Source organism: Uranotaenia lowii, chromosome 2 (genome assembly GCF_029784155.1).
Source record: "Uranotaenia lowii strain MFRU-FL chromosome 2, ASM2978415v1, whole genome shotgun sequence".
Taxonomy (NCBI): Eukaryota; Metazoa; Arthropoda; class Insecta; order Diptera; family Culicidae; genus Uranotaenia; species Uranotaenia lowii.
The window spans coordinates 316788108-316804926 of NC_073692.1; the positions used below are offsets into that span (position 1 = coordinate 316788108).

The 16819-nt window shown below is 36.1% G+C and overlaps 1 protein-coding gene and 1 long non-coding RNA gene across 5 annotated transcripts in view; one reads left to right on the forward strand and one right to left on the reverse strand.

Moving 5' to 3' along the window:
* Window positions 1-16301, reverse strand: part of LOC129746343 (BLOC-3 complex member HPS1) — a 28401-nt gene extending 12100 nt beyond the window's left edge. The window contains exons 1-3 of one of the 4 annotated variants that reach the window (XM_055739960.1): window positions 15930-16301; window positions 15697-15851; window positions 15467-15610 (exon numbers count right to left, since the gene is read on the reverse strand). In XM_055739960.1, the coding sequence (XP_055595935.1) occupies window positions 15467-15610; window positions 15697-15837 (285 nt within the window). In that variant the 5' untranslated portion in view covers window positions 15838-15851; window positions 15930-16301. Of the gene's footprint in view, window positions 1-6418; window positions 6613-15466; window positions 15611-15696 lie in introns of those variants that run through there. The other 3 variants (XM_055739958.1, XM_055739959.1, XM_055739961.1) reach the window with 3 other exon arrangements.
* Window positions 6978-8444, forward strand: LOC129746344 (uncharacterized). Its single transcript, XR_008737293.1, has 3 exons — window positions 6978-7569; window positions 7636-8053; window positions 8113-8444. It is a non-coding gene; the product is annotated as an uncharacterized LOC129746344 (long non-coding RNA).
* Window positions 16302-16819: the final 518 nt, after the last annotated feature.

A 16819-nucleotide genomic window follows, 5' to 3' on the forward strand; every position in this document is an offset into this window, starting at 1 on the left:
CGACTGATGACATCCTCTTAAACCTTTTCGGGGATCTTTTATCATGAACCAATAATTGAATGTTTTTCGAAGTCGTATGTACAATAGCGGGTTCAAACGATGGGTTGTTTGGGATGCTTGGGCTTGATATGATTTTGATTCTTCAGACGATAGGGCAACGATTCTTCAAGCGATAGGAGACTTAATACAATATGATGCTAGATGCTTCACAACAATATGATGACCAGCTTTTAGAGATATGACCAAAATGTGGATTCGGAAACTTCAAACGATATGATGACTTAAAGCGTAAGGTTGTGGAATGCTTAACCCAAATTAGATTGGAATTCAATTGGACTCTTCATGGTATCATTCAAGAAATCTTAGGTCATTTTGGTTTGTGTGGTAGTCTGTGAGATTGAGCTTAAGGAGATAGGTAAAGGGGATTTTTTTCTGACAGGATCAAGCACGATTCATGAAGCTTTGCGCTAGATAAGCACATTTTCCTTAATTGACTTCATCTTCATAGCAAATATCTTGGATTAGACGACATTGAAAAAACTGAATGGATCAATTTATCTTAAGAAATCTGACGAAATGTTTCTCTTGGAGATCACTGACGATTCATTCTGTTTAACGGAGTTCGGAGTTCATTTTTACTAAACCAATCCTTCAAACCAATGCACCAATTGCAGATTAGGGACATAGAGCCTTGACAATGGTCTCGATGATCGACTTCAGTAAGGTTTTCTGACACATTCTCCGAATAATTTCTGACATAAAACTGACTCAATCTTGGGTAGGGTTCTGACGAGTCCCGTTTAATCTCTGACTGTTGATTCTTAAATGGAGTTCGTCTGTTGCATCTGTAGTTTTTTGCAGAACAAACTAAAGTGTGTGAAACATTTTGTGAAGATTCAAGCACTCGACCTGACACTATCCAACCAAAAACTGTATTTTGGAGTGAAGGACCGTTCTTCGTGGCCCTTCTTCGTTCATTTGTTAACAAATCAAAGTAATACTCGGCACCAATAATGACATCAATCCGCTTTGATTCGTGGAAGTAAGGATCAGCTAGCAAAGAGGAATCTGGAATTGACATGGGCGAAGGATCAAACGATGTTGTGGGTATTTGTAGCTCAAGTTTTGGCAAAACGAAGAACTGCATATTTTCTTTGAATCCCGAGATTTTTGGCGATCGTGGACAGACTTCAGCATATATTGACTTCGTCGAAACTGACTGAGACGACCCAATACCCTGAACTGACAAAAATGCAGAAGCTTCTTTCAACTTCAGCTTTCTCGAAAACTCTTGAGACATTAAGCAGTGTTGCGAACAAGAATCCAACAAGGCTCTAGCAATCTGAGCGTTACCGTAACGGTCCTTAATCTTTACAAGAGCGGTAGGAAGCAGAATATTCGAGGCAGACTTAACAGGTAGTGCGACGTAGCTTTGGCTTGTGCTTGGCGTTGGCAAATCGAATTGTGTGGTTGTATTTGGTGAATTGTGTGTTGCATTTTGTGTTTGAGTGTGTGTTTCCGTAACTATTGGCATGGTGTGACTTTGCTGTTGATAAGCTTGCTGTGGATAAATATGGTTGCTTTCTTGATTAGATGGTTGTTCAATTGACTGTTGACTGAGTCTCGGATTCGACGGATTCGGAACGGAGGATCGCGTAGCATGCAACATTGTGTGATGCCTTTGTTGACATAATCGGCAACTGCTACGAGTGCAGTTCGTCGCAAAATGTCCAGGCTGTAGACAATTTCGACAGACTCGACTTCGATTGGCTGCTTCAACACGTTCCGATATCTTCAATCGAAGGAATCTCTGGCAGTGAAACGGTGAGTGCCATGTTTCGCTACAGAACGGGCATCGTGAATCCGACCGGATGCTTGTATTGCACACTGTTGATCTTGTCTGACGTGCTTCGGATGGTGGACTTCTTGCAGAGGTGATTGATTGGAGAACTGAGCAGTGACCTTGCAAGAACAGTAGCAGCTCTTCGTACGTTGGGACCTCCTTAGACCCGTAATGCGTCTCCCACTGACGTAATGTTGCAGAATCTAGTCTAGCGCACAACATGTAGACTAGTATTGTACTCCAAGACTCCGTTGGCTCACCGATTTTCTGCAACATCATCAAATTCTTTTCAAACTCGCTGATGAGAAAGTTCAGACCGTCGTAGTTCTCCTTTTTTAGCGGTTCGAGGGCGAAGAGAGCGTCGAGATGAGCCTTGACAATAAGCTTTTTGTTTTCGTAGCGGACTTCCAACATTTTCCAGGCGACGTCGTAGTTTGCCTCTGACAGCTCGATGTTGTTTATTTCCTTCAGTGCATCACCATGCAGAGAGGAACGGAGGTACGTGAACTTGTCCATTTTCGTCAGATGCTCGTTGTCGTGAATGAGACTACGGAAAGAATCTCTAAACGTAACCCATTCTCTGATTGTTCCGCTGAAGGACGGCAAACGAATCTCTGGCAGCTTCACTCTGGACGTATTCCCTGACGCAGACTGACTCTGGCTGTTGCTGGTTGTGTTTACCCCTAAGGCATCCTTATCGCCTTGAAGTCTAAGGAGGTCACCTCGAATTGCAAAGTATCGGTCATCAAACTGCTGCAGAATTTTATCGTTCTCTTCTTCGCGCTGTTTTGCAATCTCCCCTTTGACTTCGCTGTCAGCATCTTTCTGCTCTTTCTCGGCCGCTTCATCCAGCAACATTTCAATCTTGCTCCGTACTTCGAAAAACTCACTGTATACTGTATCAATCACTTGCAACCTTGAGCTTAACTGGCACCGATCACTACCGATGTGATAGGTTTGGATAAATCTATCAGTACCATCAAAAATCACATATAACTGCCGCTCACGTTTTTGCAAAGCCTTCAGCGTACTTCTCGACATTGCAACACTTTTTGTAATCTGACACAGGCTTCAAAATTTTGATGACTTCAGACTTGTACCTTCAGACAAGCTCTTAAACTGACACGTTGATTCTGACACAGGCTTAATATCTGACAATGTTTCAGACGATTTGAATTCGGACTCGATTTCTGACAAGATTTCTGATAATATTCAGACCAGATTCCTGACTAAATTCAGACAAGAATTCCAACGCAAGCTTATTTTGAGACTCGAGCTTAATTCTGACAAATTTCAGAATAAATTTCCGACAATATTCACTTAAGAATTCCGACACAAACTGAGTCAGACTTAATTCTGACAAGTTTTCAAACTCAAACTTAAAATCTTAAACAAACTAGTATTTTTCTGAATAAATCAGACTTGATTCTGACAATTTTTCCGACACAAACGATTCAGACTTAATTCTGACAAGTTTCAAACTCAGTTTCCAATTCTGACACAATTTTAAATTCTCAAACAAATTTGTGATTTTCCGACAAATTCCAACACCTTGGACCCAATCCGTCCAGTACTGAATAATTCTGACTACAATATCTGACTTGCACCTTCTGTGCTCTGACTTGCACCTTATGTGCTTCTAACTTAGGGTATTTGCACTTAATGTTGATCAACTCAACGTTCCATCCGATCGCGACGCGAATTACCGAGACTAGCAACCCAATATTGACAGCAGCGAGTGGGCACAACCAGTGTAAAATTGCAAAGTAAAATGCCAAAAGAATACCAAGACCAATTTGTAGTTAACGGACAGGGCACACACTTCATGCAACTAAAAGACTCAATTCACAAACAATTCTTTATTAAAATAGCACTTTCTTTGGCCTCATGCACCAAGCCAGTAATACTTCCTGCTATGTTTATTCCAAATAGATGCTCCTCAGACGTTGCGTCGTTTTTTGGGTGAAAATCAGCTGATATCTGTTGCGCTGCTGTTCAATCAGCTGTTCTCTGCTGCGCTGCTGTTAGATCAGCTGTCCTCTGGCTTGTTGCTGGCCAGTATTCCTCAAGAATTCTTTGCACACTTATTGTTCGAAATTGCAATGGCTGACACTGGAGTCCGATGCACTCAGTTGCATCCAAGCCAAGCCAACTTTTATTGTTCGCAATAACAATCACTTCACTTGCATAGAGATCAACTGCGATGGCGATTTCGTGAACAGAAAATGGTTCACACTTTGCTCCGCCGATCGGCTTTCTTCACTCAACTTAAAGTCCAATTATGTTCCGGAACCACTTTCCGGACGGTCATCCGGCTCGAAGGACCAAATGTTTAGGCACCGGAACACTATTTCGGACGCGATAAGAAACCCGAACACTTTTTGATTCAACTTAATCAAAACACAACTTTATTCGATTCGATAATTGGGGGGGTTTTATTTGTGATGTGTACAAGCCGACGGATTGGTTTGGACTGTGTCCCAAACTGTGTTGTGTAAAAAGTGGCGAAAACAGAGCAAAAGAAATAAAACAAATTCCCTATTATTATTATCAACACATTCACAAGTTTGTATAAGTATACTATGGACTGAGAAAATAGCATGAATTTTACTCTCTGTGCATTTTCTCCCTGTTTTGAACAGAGCTTATTTCTCCCGAAAGCTGCTTTAGATCGCTTTCGGGTAGGTCTAAATTCCCGTCGGGAAGTGTCAGCTCGTTTCCTTACTACCACTACTGAGTGGTGAGTTACACTCAAACAAAGTACTTAGTACTTCTGAGACAGCCTTTGATTTGAAATCAAACAATGGAATCCTCATCAAATTTTGAAAAATATTTACAACTTTGACGGGTAAAAACATACATTTTTTGGGAAACACCACCTCAATCGTGTCTTATTTATTGGAATTGAAAACGATAATTATTATGTATATATTTGAATAATGAATACAAATAACACGTATGAGCCGTTTCAAATAAAATAATTATTAAAAAAATATATTTTTTTTTTCTTTTTTTGTTTCGATTATAGTCGTTTTACCATCTTTATGGCATTCGCGACTTTATCAACGTTACAGTTGGCGGATCGTTATTGAAAAACTCATCCGGTACAACTGTGTTCGATGTTTACTCTTGGGCTCGAACTCAAAAAAAAAAAATACAGATATCCCCCAAGCATTCCAGATTGCTCGGTTTTAAACTGGCTTGCCTACACACCAAAAATTTTCTAAAATTACACGAGCTAGAAACGCTTAAACACCTAATGGTTTTCTTTATCTAATCCAGATCAGATCTAATTTTACATCATTCTTTATCTAAACGACACACACCACAAGAATTTACACTTTTAAACGAATGTTAAGCTTGAAAAGATTTAAATTTATGTCATTAAGGATGTATTTTTATGTCATGAATTTAAAAACGATAGCGAAAACGTAAAACAGGATTTGAAATCAAACAGTCATTGACAACCTTTCAAGTAGCTTGCCGCGGTTTAGAATTAAAGGACAAATAAAAACATTTCCCTCTTCCGTTTAGAATGAGTGTTACCATAAAATGAACATGGTCCCCGCAGAATCATTTATTATTTATTTCCCGTTTAGCGAAGGAGTGACGAAACAGTCAATTGTTTCGGGAAATCGAGTGGATAGGATGTTTTGCTGCGGCAGTCCGAAAAGGTAATACTCACGTTACTTTAGTTTTCTAAAGAAATAATACCTATTAGTTTAATTGAACTGATCGTCATCAATTCAAAGCTAGCAGGCAGCGGGATCCCTGAAACGAGGCCTGCCTTTGAAGATTCCCAGAAGCTGCTAGATAAGTGGAACCAACAGCAGAACACTGACTGACGCTAGCAGTAGTGGCATCGTTCATCAACAACAACCGAGGATCCGATTCCAGCAGCACCATGATGGATCTAATTGGGATCTTACAATATCGACACCGAATCTATCGAGCGGGCTATATAAAACCGTAAGTAATCTGTATTATTGATTCTTAAAAACGATACTTGAAAATTTCGTAGTGAACATATCACTACTAGTCATTTTAAAGTTATACCTAATAGTTTTTGTTAGATTAATGTTTCGTAAAAAATATGTTAATTTTGAACCTTTGAATAAATGAGCAAATACAGTACTCGCTCGCGGAGAATATTTTTATAATTTTTAAAATTGTTAAATTTTCTGACTTAAACTTCCAACAAACATTGGGTATAAGTTTAGAAAAAAGCGAATCTCCTATGCGTCTGCATTTGAATGCATAAAAAAGCCGGCAAGCTAAACGTTTAAGTTAACACATTCTTACATTGGGTCGTACAATTTAAAATATTTTTTTAAAAGCGTGATGCTTGATTGAAAATGGTTTTACTACGCACAAGAATTAGATTACTGAGACAAAAATAAATTGAAAACAAAATAAAGCAACATTTTAAATTATGCCTCATTTTCAGTTTTAAAATCCAAATTTGGACTCAGTCGCTGAATAGGAATAGATTTTTAAATTTAGCCTGTTATAAATATTCAAATACACTATTAAGATCCGACTTACCAAAACACTCCTACGAACGGTGAAACTTACTTTGAATACCTTCTTCCCGTTTCCTTCAAAGCATTTCATTCCAGGCAGTTGATTTTGATTTGACGGTATATACCTATACGACTCCCGGACGGTTATACAAGAGTGCCAGTTAGTCCGGCGGCCGGATTTCCTTCTTACACACATTCATCATCCGAATCAATCGATGAAGACATCTAGGGTATTTTTTTCTAGAACTAATGGAGGCGCTTGGGATCAGAGGGGTGCAAGTGCCTAAATGATAGAGTTATGATGGTGCTGAAGGTGAGAAAGTGCTCGATATTTCATGTATTTTTCGAACTCGAGCAGTTTCAACTCAATCAAAAAAGTGTTCAAAAAAATTATAAAAACCTTTATTTCGCACCACATGTACTTGAAACATGAAGAATCGTTAGGTACAATTGATTATTTTGGCACTTGCACCGCACCCCTCTGATCCTGAGGGCCTCGATTATAGTATTCCTGTAGCATGGACCCGAACTTTTAGCTTGAACACGAACCGCGATGGGTGTTTCGTTTTGACAGAAATTTTATTTTTGTTTTCTTTTCGGGCGGTCGCAATTTCGGAATGTTTTGATTACGGGTCGCTCGCGTTGTTGGAACATTTGAATTCTGTTTTCACCTGGTGGTACCAATCAGACAGAACGGACCGCTGTACACGATCGTTGGTTCTTCCCAAGCTGGATGGCGGTTTCGAATGTTCTAGAGGAATCCTGTCGGGGGATCACCCGCTCGGGATGACGATCTAGGTGTGTACTGTTTGACCTTGTGCTGCTGTTTATCGTAGACGCCCCGTTCGCGTTCCACCACTCATTAAGACATTGCCATAGTTAGCACAGCTTCCGACGTGTGATCCGGAGGGATGAGAATGCTGCTGTTCGTTCTTTCTACTGCTGCAACCGCTGTTTCTCTACGTCGTCAAAGTCATCTTTGAAGATTCCAATACTAGCAGCAAGCGGCGGAGGAGGAGGACACAGAATGGCCAACACGTTGAGTGACCACAACGAAGGCCAACACTCTTCTCTTCCCCTTCTGGTGCGTAGAAATCTATTCGGAAGGGCTGCATTGAAACCATCAAAACAGAATCCTGATTTCGGAACATTTGGATTCTGAAAAAATTCATCGAATTCATTCGAGTGAAAAATACTCTGCAGGTAAGTTTTTTTTAAAAATTTGGATGAAAATGAAATCAAGTTCAAACTTAATGTATTATTTTCCAGCTATAGGTGTTGCGCGTAAAAATGTCTCCTGTCGAAAGCTCAATTGAAATTTGGACAGAAATTCCGTATCAGAAATTGTAGTTAGGATCAGGATTGTGCCTAGTATTGATACCTAACTGATTGACACGAAAATGTGAACTTTTTCCTGCAAGTGCAACAGCAACAGTAGCTAACATCAAGGGAAAGTGGCATTCCTTCTCTAGAGACACCGGCTTTACTTCAGACGAAATATTTGCTCGGATTTCCGAATGTGATACTGTGATCAGTGGTGATACTACAGGGGCATGGACTACGTAGAAATCTATCTATTCGTCTAGGAAAACCGTTGGAACCAGCGGACAACCCAAATTAAGACCCGAAGTACTAAGATGACACTTTAATCGACCATCAACGGCAGCGCTGATGACAAATAAAACCGGTGCGGCAATTAAAAGTTGGTATGAAAAAAAAAAACTTATTTTTTTATTTTTTTTCCAGGTTTCTCCCAATAGCAGTTCTATTTCCAGTAAGCTGCTCTGGTGTTGGCTCTGAAAGATGTCTAATTGTTATCCATACAGCCTAGCCAACGTAAGGAGTAAGCGGAAAATTGATAATATGTGCGAGAAAAGAAACCAGCTGGTCTCGGAGCGGGGGTCGAATGTACTTTGCCTCCTTGACGCAGTACAAGAAAAGCCAAACGCTTGTGTCTGGAATGCCGATATACGAAAGTGCATTGCGGAATCAATTTAATTTGTGTTGTTTTATAAAAATAGAATACATGATTTAAGCCAATCAATTCTAATTTTTAATATATATCGGGAAAAGAAATCCCTTTTAAAAACACTGAAATATTAATTTTTCTTAAATTAGCAATTATTCGAAAAAAAAACTGCTTAAGTTTTAACAAAAAATGATTTTAATAAATGAGAAATTAGTAAAAATCTTGTCCGGACATTGAACATTTTACTGGAATTTAGTTAGTTAAGTAGTTAGTTTTTTGCTGATCAAATTTGAAATTGTGTGTATAACTAGTTTTTATAGTTGAAAGCAATAAAGAACTTTATCAAAACTGATTTTTATGCCTTGTTGAGTATTAACTGGACACTGACTATATTTGTTTTGGTTCTCTTTCAGTTTGTTCATTAACAGTTCGCTCACGACGTCTATGTAGTTTTGGAAAGCGTACCCGAAACTTGATGCATATCACATGTTAGCAGCATTCGATTGTTGAATTAATGAAATGTTAAATATAATGAAATAGTCACAAAAATCATATCATCATGTTTTTGCTAGGTGAATATTAGTTACAGATTTTATTAATATAGAATAAACTGGGATCACAGTACCAGTTTGTATGACTGAAGAAAATGTTGTTATTATTTCCTAGAAAAATCCCTGAATTTATGTACTGGTCTCATTTTATGTCAAAAACAATGTAATTTTATGTGAAATGCGATGTTTTATTTATGTGCATCCAATTTGACATAAAATTACATCCTTTTCTTTGCAATTTTATGTCCCCGAGAATTTATGTCTTCAAGCGTTTCTGTCTATTTTAGTGTAAATTTATGTCAAAAATGATGCTTCAATTTTGTGCATCCAATTTGACATAAATTTACACCAAAAAATTAATAGTGTGTAGATTTCAAAAAAAAAATTGGGAATGCCAGGTCTAGTCCGGTTGCCGGATAACGCGGAAAAAAGGCTCGATTTTTTCCAAGATTAACTAATTTTTTTTACAAAATCCCAAATTTTTAACCTGTTAAGCGGAATAAATTCGCAAGCAGTTTTTTAAAATTGTGAGATAATTGTAGGGTTTAGACGCCGCTGCACTGTGGTCCGAAAGGGCTAAAAGTGGAACTTTTTTCGTAGCGCCTCTGTCTTTCATCTTATCTCTTAAGTGTCTTCAGAACATTTGCTTCTTCAAACATGCTTCATAACTTGAAAGCATCAAAAGTTAGTCAAAGTCCACTATAAGAAAATTGAAAATTCTAACTTTTTTATTACAATAGATAGAGCTTTACTTTATACTACAAAGTTGTAGAATACGTGAAAATATGAAACATTGTTGAATGCATCAAAACTCTATCTCTTTTCAGAGCAGAGTTATAAAGGTTTTATTTTGAAAGTTATTTAAAAGTTAGTTTTTTAAACATAACTATAGTTAGATGAGGATTTACATGAATAAGATGTTCTGAACATTTGTTGAAGCATTTGAATCACATGTTTTGCACAAGATTTCAACTTTCTACGACGTTTTCTAATCAAGTTATTGCAACTTTAAGTTTTATTTTTACTCAACTTCACGAGCGTTTATTGCAAAAACGTGCAAGTGGATTTTTAAAACTAATAAACCACATTGAAGCTTGAACTAAGCGCAACAAATTGGTGTTGGTTTCATTTGTCTCCACGCGCTCGTATTTGAACACAACAAGCATACGTTTGATGTGTTTTGCGTGTTTCCATACAAAAATTATTTTCAACTGCCTTCTGCCTTCGTTTTGCGCAGCATCTGCGTAGCCTGGAAATCAATTTTTCCATTTTTCGTATGGAAATACGTGAAACACATCAAATATATGCTTGTTGTGTTCAAATACGAGCGCGTGGAGACAAATGGAACCAACACCAATTTGATGCACTTAGTTCAAGCTTCAATGTGGTTTATTAGTTTTAAAAATCCACTTGCACGTTTTTGCAATAAACGCTCGTGAAGTTGAATAAAAATAAAACTTAAAGTTGCAATAACTTGGTTAGAAAACGTCGTAGAAAGTTGAAATCTTGTGCAAAACATATGATTCAAATGCCTCAACAAATGTTCAGAACATCTAATTTATGTAAATCCTCATCTAACTATAGTTAAGTTTAAAAAACTAACTTTTATATAACTTTCAAAATAAAACCTTTTTAACTCTGATCTGAAAAGAGATAGAGTTTTGATGCATTCAACAAAGTTTCATATTTTCACGTATTCTACAACTTTGTAGTATAAAGTAAAGCTCTATCTATTGGAATAAAAAAGTTAGAATTTTCAATTTTTTTATAGTGGACTTTGACTAACTTTTGATGCTTTCAAGTTATGAAGCATGTTTGAAGAAGCAAATGTTCTGAAGACACTTAAGAGATAAGATGAAAGACAGAGGCGCTACGAAAAAAGTTCCACTTTTAGCCCTTTTGGACCACTGTGCGCTGATGTGCCTCGGTGAAAATAATTTTTAGTGTGTTCGTTTTTCAGCTTTTCTCTTGCCTTTTATGTAAAATACCTAGATTTTGGCCGGATTCACCCGGATATTACCTGGTTTAGAGTTTAAAATTTAGAAACCTAATGCCCGGATTTGCCAAGTCTGAAAACGTACAGAAAAAAAATCTGGTAAGCTTATTCAATAAATAACGGTTTGGAAAACGAAAAGATGCATAAAATTCAAAATCCCAAACTAAGAATTGGGAATTACAAATCAAAATTGGACAGTTTTTCAAATTCGAATCAGCAGTGAGAATGACTGAGAATTTCAATTCTTAAAATATTTTTGAAAACTCATTTACAGGTAAAATACTTTTAATCGAAAATTAAATTAACCTCTACACCCCGAAGCAGTTGTTTATTATTAATTCAATTGTATGAATTTTTGAAAAAATAAAATTTCAGTGATGTCTGAAGCCAAGATCTACCAAGAGCTCACAAATTTTGAACAAAGTTTCATCAGCGGACAAATTTTATTTATTTTTGATTAAGAGTTAGGTAATTACCGTTGATTTATTTTTATTATTTTTTGTTTCGGCACTTCAAAAGTGCCCTTGATCTAATCTTGCCAGTTAAAACTTACTGTCTTTTTATTATTTGCCGCGAATTTTCAATGAATTGAAATGAAGGCTAAAAAATCACATTATTACAGATTTATACTGGAGAAACCACCGATTTTTTCCAGAAATCTAAGCTTTAGTAAGCGATGATGAATTGTCTAAAATATATTCAATTTCATTCTTCATTAATTGGACGTAGAATGCTGAAAATATCACATGTGATATTAAATGAGAATTTGTAATTTTATAGATGCCTAAAATTCTGAACACCTTTGGAATGACAAATGTAACTTATTGTCAGGAGTATGATTCTGAAGATTTAAATTGTTGACTACATAAATTTCAGTTGAATTTAACCCCATACTTCTGGATTTTTGAAAGTATTAGCTAATTCTGGGGAATGATCATAACAAAGTTTAAAAATTTTAAGAAAATTTAAATTAATTTCCCATTATTTTGTTATTTAAAAAGCTTTTCTTTGCCGAAGAAATTATAAATCATGTTATTATGTTCAACTCTTTCACTTCAATCTCATGCAAAGTATTAGTTTAAGCTTAATATGTATGTTCCTTTGTTAAATTTTATCGACCTGATATTTGCCAACTCATTAAACTTAATATAAAATCACGCCATTTTAGAAAATATGACGATCCAAAGAGAATCCATGTACTTTATGTTAATCAGAAACAGATTTAAAAAAAAATTGCAAGCAAAAGTAAGAAAAAACTCTAGATGATTTTAAAGTAATGTTCGTAAAACTTAAGTTCACTGAGCATAAATTTTCATAAATTTTGAATTTTTTTTTTATTAAAAACAAAAACAAAAAATCTTCAATGTGGCTCGTTCGAACTCTGAAATTTTGAAAATTTTATGTTTCTGGCTCTTCTGACTCAAAAGGTTGCCGACCACTGCTCTACGCGAATAAACTCTCAAACTTTATCGAAGTTTTATCACAGGTAAATCACATCTTCTTGTGGCGTTTCTTTCAAAAGGAAACAAAAATACTTGTTTGTCATGATTGAAACCTGTCTCTCAGTTTTATAGTGACTTTTAAATTCAGCATATAGTACTTCAAAACAAGCAACTAAGTTTTGAAGTATGTAAACATAGATCTCATAACTGTGTTGAAACACATTAGGGATGATGTTTTACCCAAGTTTGGAGTATTTTCCAAATCAAGAAATCCGCAAATACTATAACGAGTGCCGTCAAAGTTCCATTTTGGCTAAATAATGATATCCAAGGAAAGGAAAAGGATTTTGAATTGTGTTAACGTAAGTAGCTTGCAAAAGAAAAGAAAATTTCCTCAATTTGGAGTGAATCTTAGAAACTTGAAGGTGTTTATAAAAAAAAAATTAATCGATTAAGCTTTTAAGGAGCTGTTTTGAGAGACTTAAAGTTGGCTAAAATCCTCACTAAATAAATAAAAACAGAGCAGAGTAGAATATTGGCTCAAAACTGTCTGTTAAAGACTCAGCAGATTTCGACCCCTTTGGATGTTTTTTACCATTCTACCCTTCCTTTCAATAGAAGGTTATTAATCTTTCACACTAGCTAGAACGTTATGCAAGTGAATTGTTTACAGTAGTTTAACACTGTGCCACACAGACCGACTGCGTAAGCTCGATGTCAATTAGAACTTATCAAGTCTGGCACACTATCTTATTGCCATTTCACAGTTCAATACTTTGCCAGCTATAAACATTATTATCACCTTCCGCTTGACCAGATGTATGTTTTTTTGTTCTCACTTTAATTAAGAACATCATAATGAATCGCAAAATTTATTTTTACATACACAACTTTTAACGATGTTGAACCAGTAAAAAGATAAAGGATGCAGATTATTTAAACCATGCGATTTTTATCAGAATTCTATGCTGTTGACGTTCCTGACGTTACTTGTTATTAAATTGTCCATGTTCATTTATAGAAACATTGCATCCCATTGTGATAAGAAGCGATGCATTATTACTCAATTCCTTAACCTACCGCAATTTAGCAATCTGTGTCCGTCCATTTTTCCAATTTTTCATTCGATCAGCTGCTCAGTATGAATAAAATGTTTGATGCAAGTTGAAATACCACCAAACAGTTCAAGTTTTAGAGAAAGCTTAATAGAACAAGTGAGAGACCTTAGAGAGCTATATGAAACAATCTTCTATTAAAGATATTTATTATTATTTATTATTTATTTATTTATTTGTATGTGCTTCTTGTATGTTGATTCTATTGGATTTTTGGGGGAATTTTCAAAATTTGTATAAAATTTTGATTGCAACTCGTTGCAAAACTCGAGTTTTTCTGCACTCGACTTTATTATCCAACTTAGCTAGCTTCGTGAAATAAATTTACGACACGTGCGGAAAAAAAAACACTTTTTGCATTCTGTTGCATGAACAACTATTAAGAAAACTCTTAAAAAAAAGTGCACAATATTTTTTTTTAAATAACAAGTCATTTAGAGTCAGCAGAAATTTTGGTAATGACAAATATTTGACTTCTGATTTTATTTTCAATATTTCATATCAAATAAAATTTTGCAAATTGTTTAATTAAAAATGACCCTCTGCACATAATTACTTTTATAAGTTCAAGGCCTAATAAACATAATATTAAATAAAAACTTCTTTGCTTTTACGAGGCTATTGGCCTTTCTTTTGTTGCCCGTTGTTTTGGTTGCAAATTATGAATTTCTCGCTGAGGTCCAGTATAAATTTTTTGGTAGTGTAAATGAATAAAAATTATCGAATTTTTGTGAGTATTTTCGTTTTTTTTTGTATAATCTTGGAAATTTTAACGTGAATTGATTCAACCTTGACCGGACAAGTAATGTTTCAACTTTAGCAAATCTTTTTTGAGCTTTCAATTGTCGAAACAAGATCATAATTAAAATATGAGAAAAAAAATTCTCGGAAAAATGGATAATTGAGATGACCAGTATTATGCCAGAAAATCTTTCAATTTAGGGGAGAAGCAGGCAGTATGCACTTATTAAGCAGAATACTGATTTAATCAAATATAACATCAAATATGTGTACAAAAACTATACACACATGAGCAGGCATCTGTTTTATATACATTGAAATATTTTTTTGTTGAAATTTCCTTCTGTTTTCGAGAAAACAATTCTATTATAACTGTTGTCTAATATGCCGAACCTAAAAACGCCTATTTATGTTTTGGGCAAAATTTCTGTTTTACTGGCAATATTTCCGCATAATTTTGAGGCATTTAACAAACATGATGAGGGCAACCAAAAACACTCTCTTATTTCACTTTCTAATCATTATGAAACCTTCATAAAACTTAAATTTGTTTCAGTTTTTAAGTTCATTTGAATAGGAAACAAAAACCACCCAAGTTTTTGTTTAAAGCTTCTTTACGTTTAATTTTTAAAAGTCAAAATATTACATCAAAATGCATCAAAACCTTGTATTAATTTTCAATTTTTTTTTGAGTCGGTAAATTCATAGAATTCTTGCTTTATGTTCAAAGCGTATTACCCTCAAAACGCATTGATTAGATATGTTGTCTTGTCAGCCATTTCGCCAAACGGCCGTAGCCGCATTTAGAAACACTTTCCCCTACTCGGAATCAAGTTGCCAGTTGTCGGGCAAAATGACTAAAACCGCAAGACGTCACTCATGGAGCCTGTTTAAGTTGGTTCGAGAAGTGAATTTAAAACAAAATCTTTAAATTTTAAATCAAACAGGATAATGCATTTTTGTACATGGCACAAATCGTTTGACATACATTTGGAAAGAAAAATGCACAGTTTGACCCAGACAAAGCAAAGGATAATCTTCTGTCCTCAATGCTTGAGTTTTAATTGGAGCGGTGCAAGAAGGCCAGAAGAACTTCTTACGGAAAACTTGACTCTCTGTCTGAGTCGTCTAAGAAGCCAATCAAATTCGCCTTAACAAAATTTTACTAAGGCTTCCTTCATTCTTTGGCTTTGTTGTACGAGGTTTATGTAAAATTTGAGCGTCACTTTTGGTTTTAGAAAAAAAAAACGCATTCCGATTTAACTTAATTTCTAGCGAAAACTTACCTCATCGAAAACTAAATTCAAATTGCTCTCCATCTGCACCGAAGTGTAGGCATTATCGAACTGGCACATCATTATCCTTTGCGAAGCCACCAGTGGGCTGAAAATCTGGACCAGCACATTGCAGTCGAGTGGTTTTCGGGAATCCTAAAAATAAAAACAACCACAGCATAAAATATTCAGCAGCCGTGCTGTTTTCTTTGGGCTAATTTTAGTCCTCTGTATAGACTTACCCTTTTTTCGTCCTCCAGCAAACCGAGATCGATGGCATGTCTGGTCAATTTGGCACGCAGGGCGTCGTTCACGTTCTGGTAGATCAGATCGTTGCTTTGATCGAATATCAGCACACCTTCCATCGCTTTGGTGGGAGACATTTGGTTTCCAAACACTGTATCGAGAACAAACGCAATAAATCACAAATCGTTTTTGGCACTTTTTCAAAGGACACCGAAATCCTTTACTTCACCTCAGGATCACAATGCAATGCGAAGAAACACTCCCTTCAACTTGGGCTGCCAGTTCACGTTTGCGCGTCGTCGTTGATGCCGTTTCCCTCTACCCAATCTGTGGGGTGGTGAGTTGTGTTGTGAATTCTGTGTATGAAACCTGAGAAGGACACGACGGTCTTTTTTTCTACCAACGTTCTCTTCTGTGCTGTGTACAAATGTATAGTGATGATGGTGAAGCCTGTGTGACGATAACAGCAAATAAACCGCACTCTAAAAAACCAACGAGAGACGACGCATGGACAGAGGCGGCAACATGTTTACACACTTGTTACGAAAGATAGGGAGATGATGGAAGGTAACGTTTGGTCTCCTTTGGTTTCGTTTCATTTCTATTTTCACTCGAAACTTTCATAAGTTTCCTGTTTTTGTGCGCATATTCGTAAACATTCATGTGATTTACCGTTCTATACGGTTTTTCTTTTCTTTATCATGACATAACGGCAGCGTCTCGACGCTCGCTGATAAGCGGTAGCTTGTATGAAAGTTTCCGACAGAGAATCAATTTAAACGAACAGTTTTGTTGAATATGTATTCGAAATTTATATAAAAATTTTAACAGTATTTGATCCTTCAAAGGTGCATAGAAGTTCCAAATTGGTATCACATGGTACCAAACAGATTATTTATGATTCTTTGAAAAGCACACCCACCATCGATGTGAAAAAGGCACACATATAAGTTGCTGACCCAAGTAACACAAATTATGCCAACTAGCATTAGGAAGTTTTATCATGGTTTAATTATGGCATTTTTTTGTGCAGCTCGTTTTATGGTGGTTTTATTATGGTCAGGCAGAATGCTTATAATTTTTTTACGACCATATGTTTTCAGATGGTTTTGAAAACGC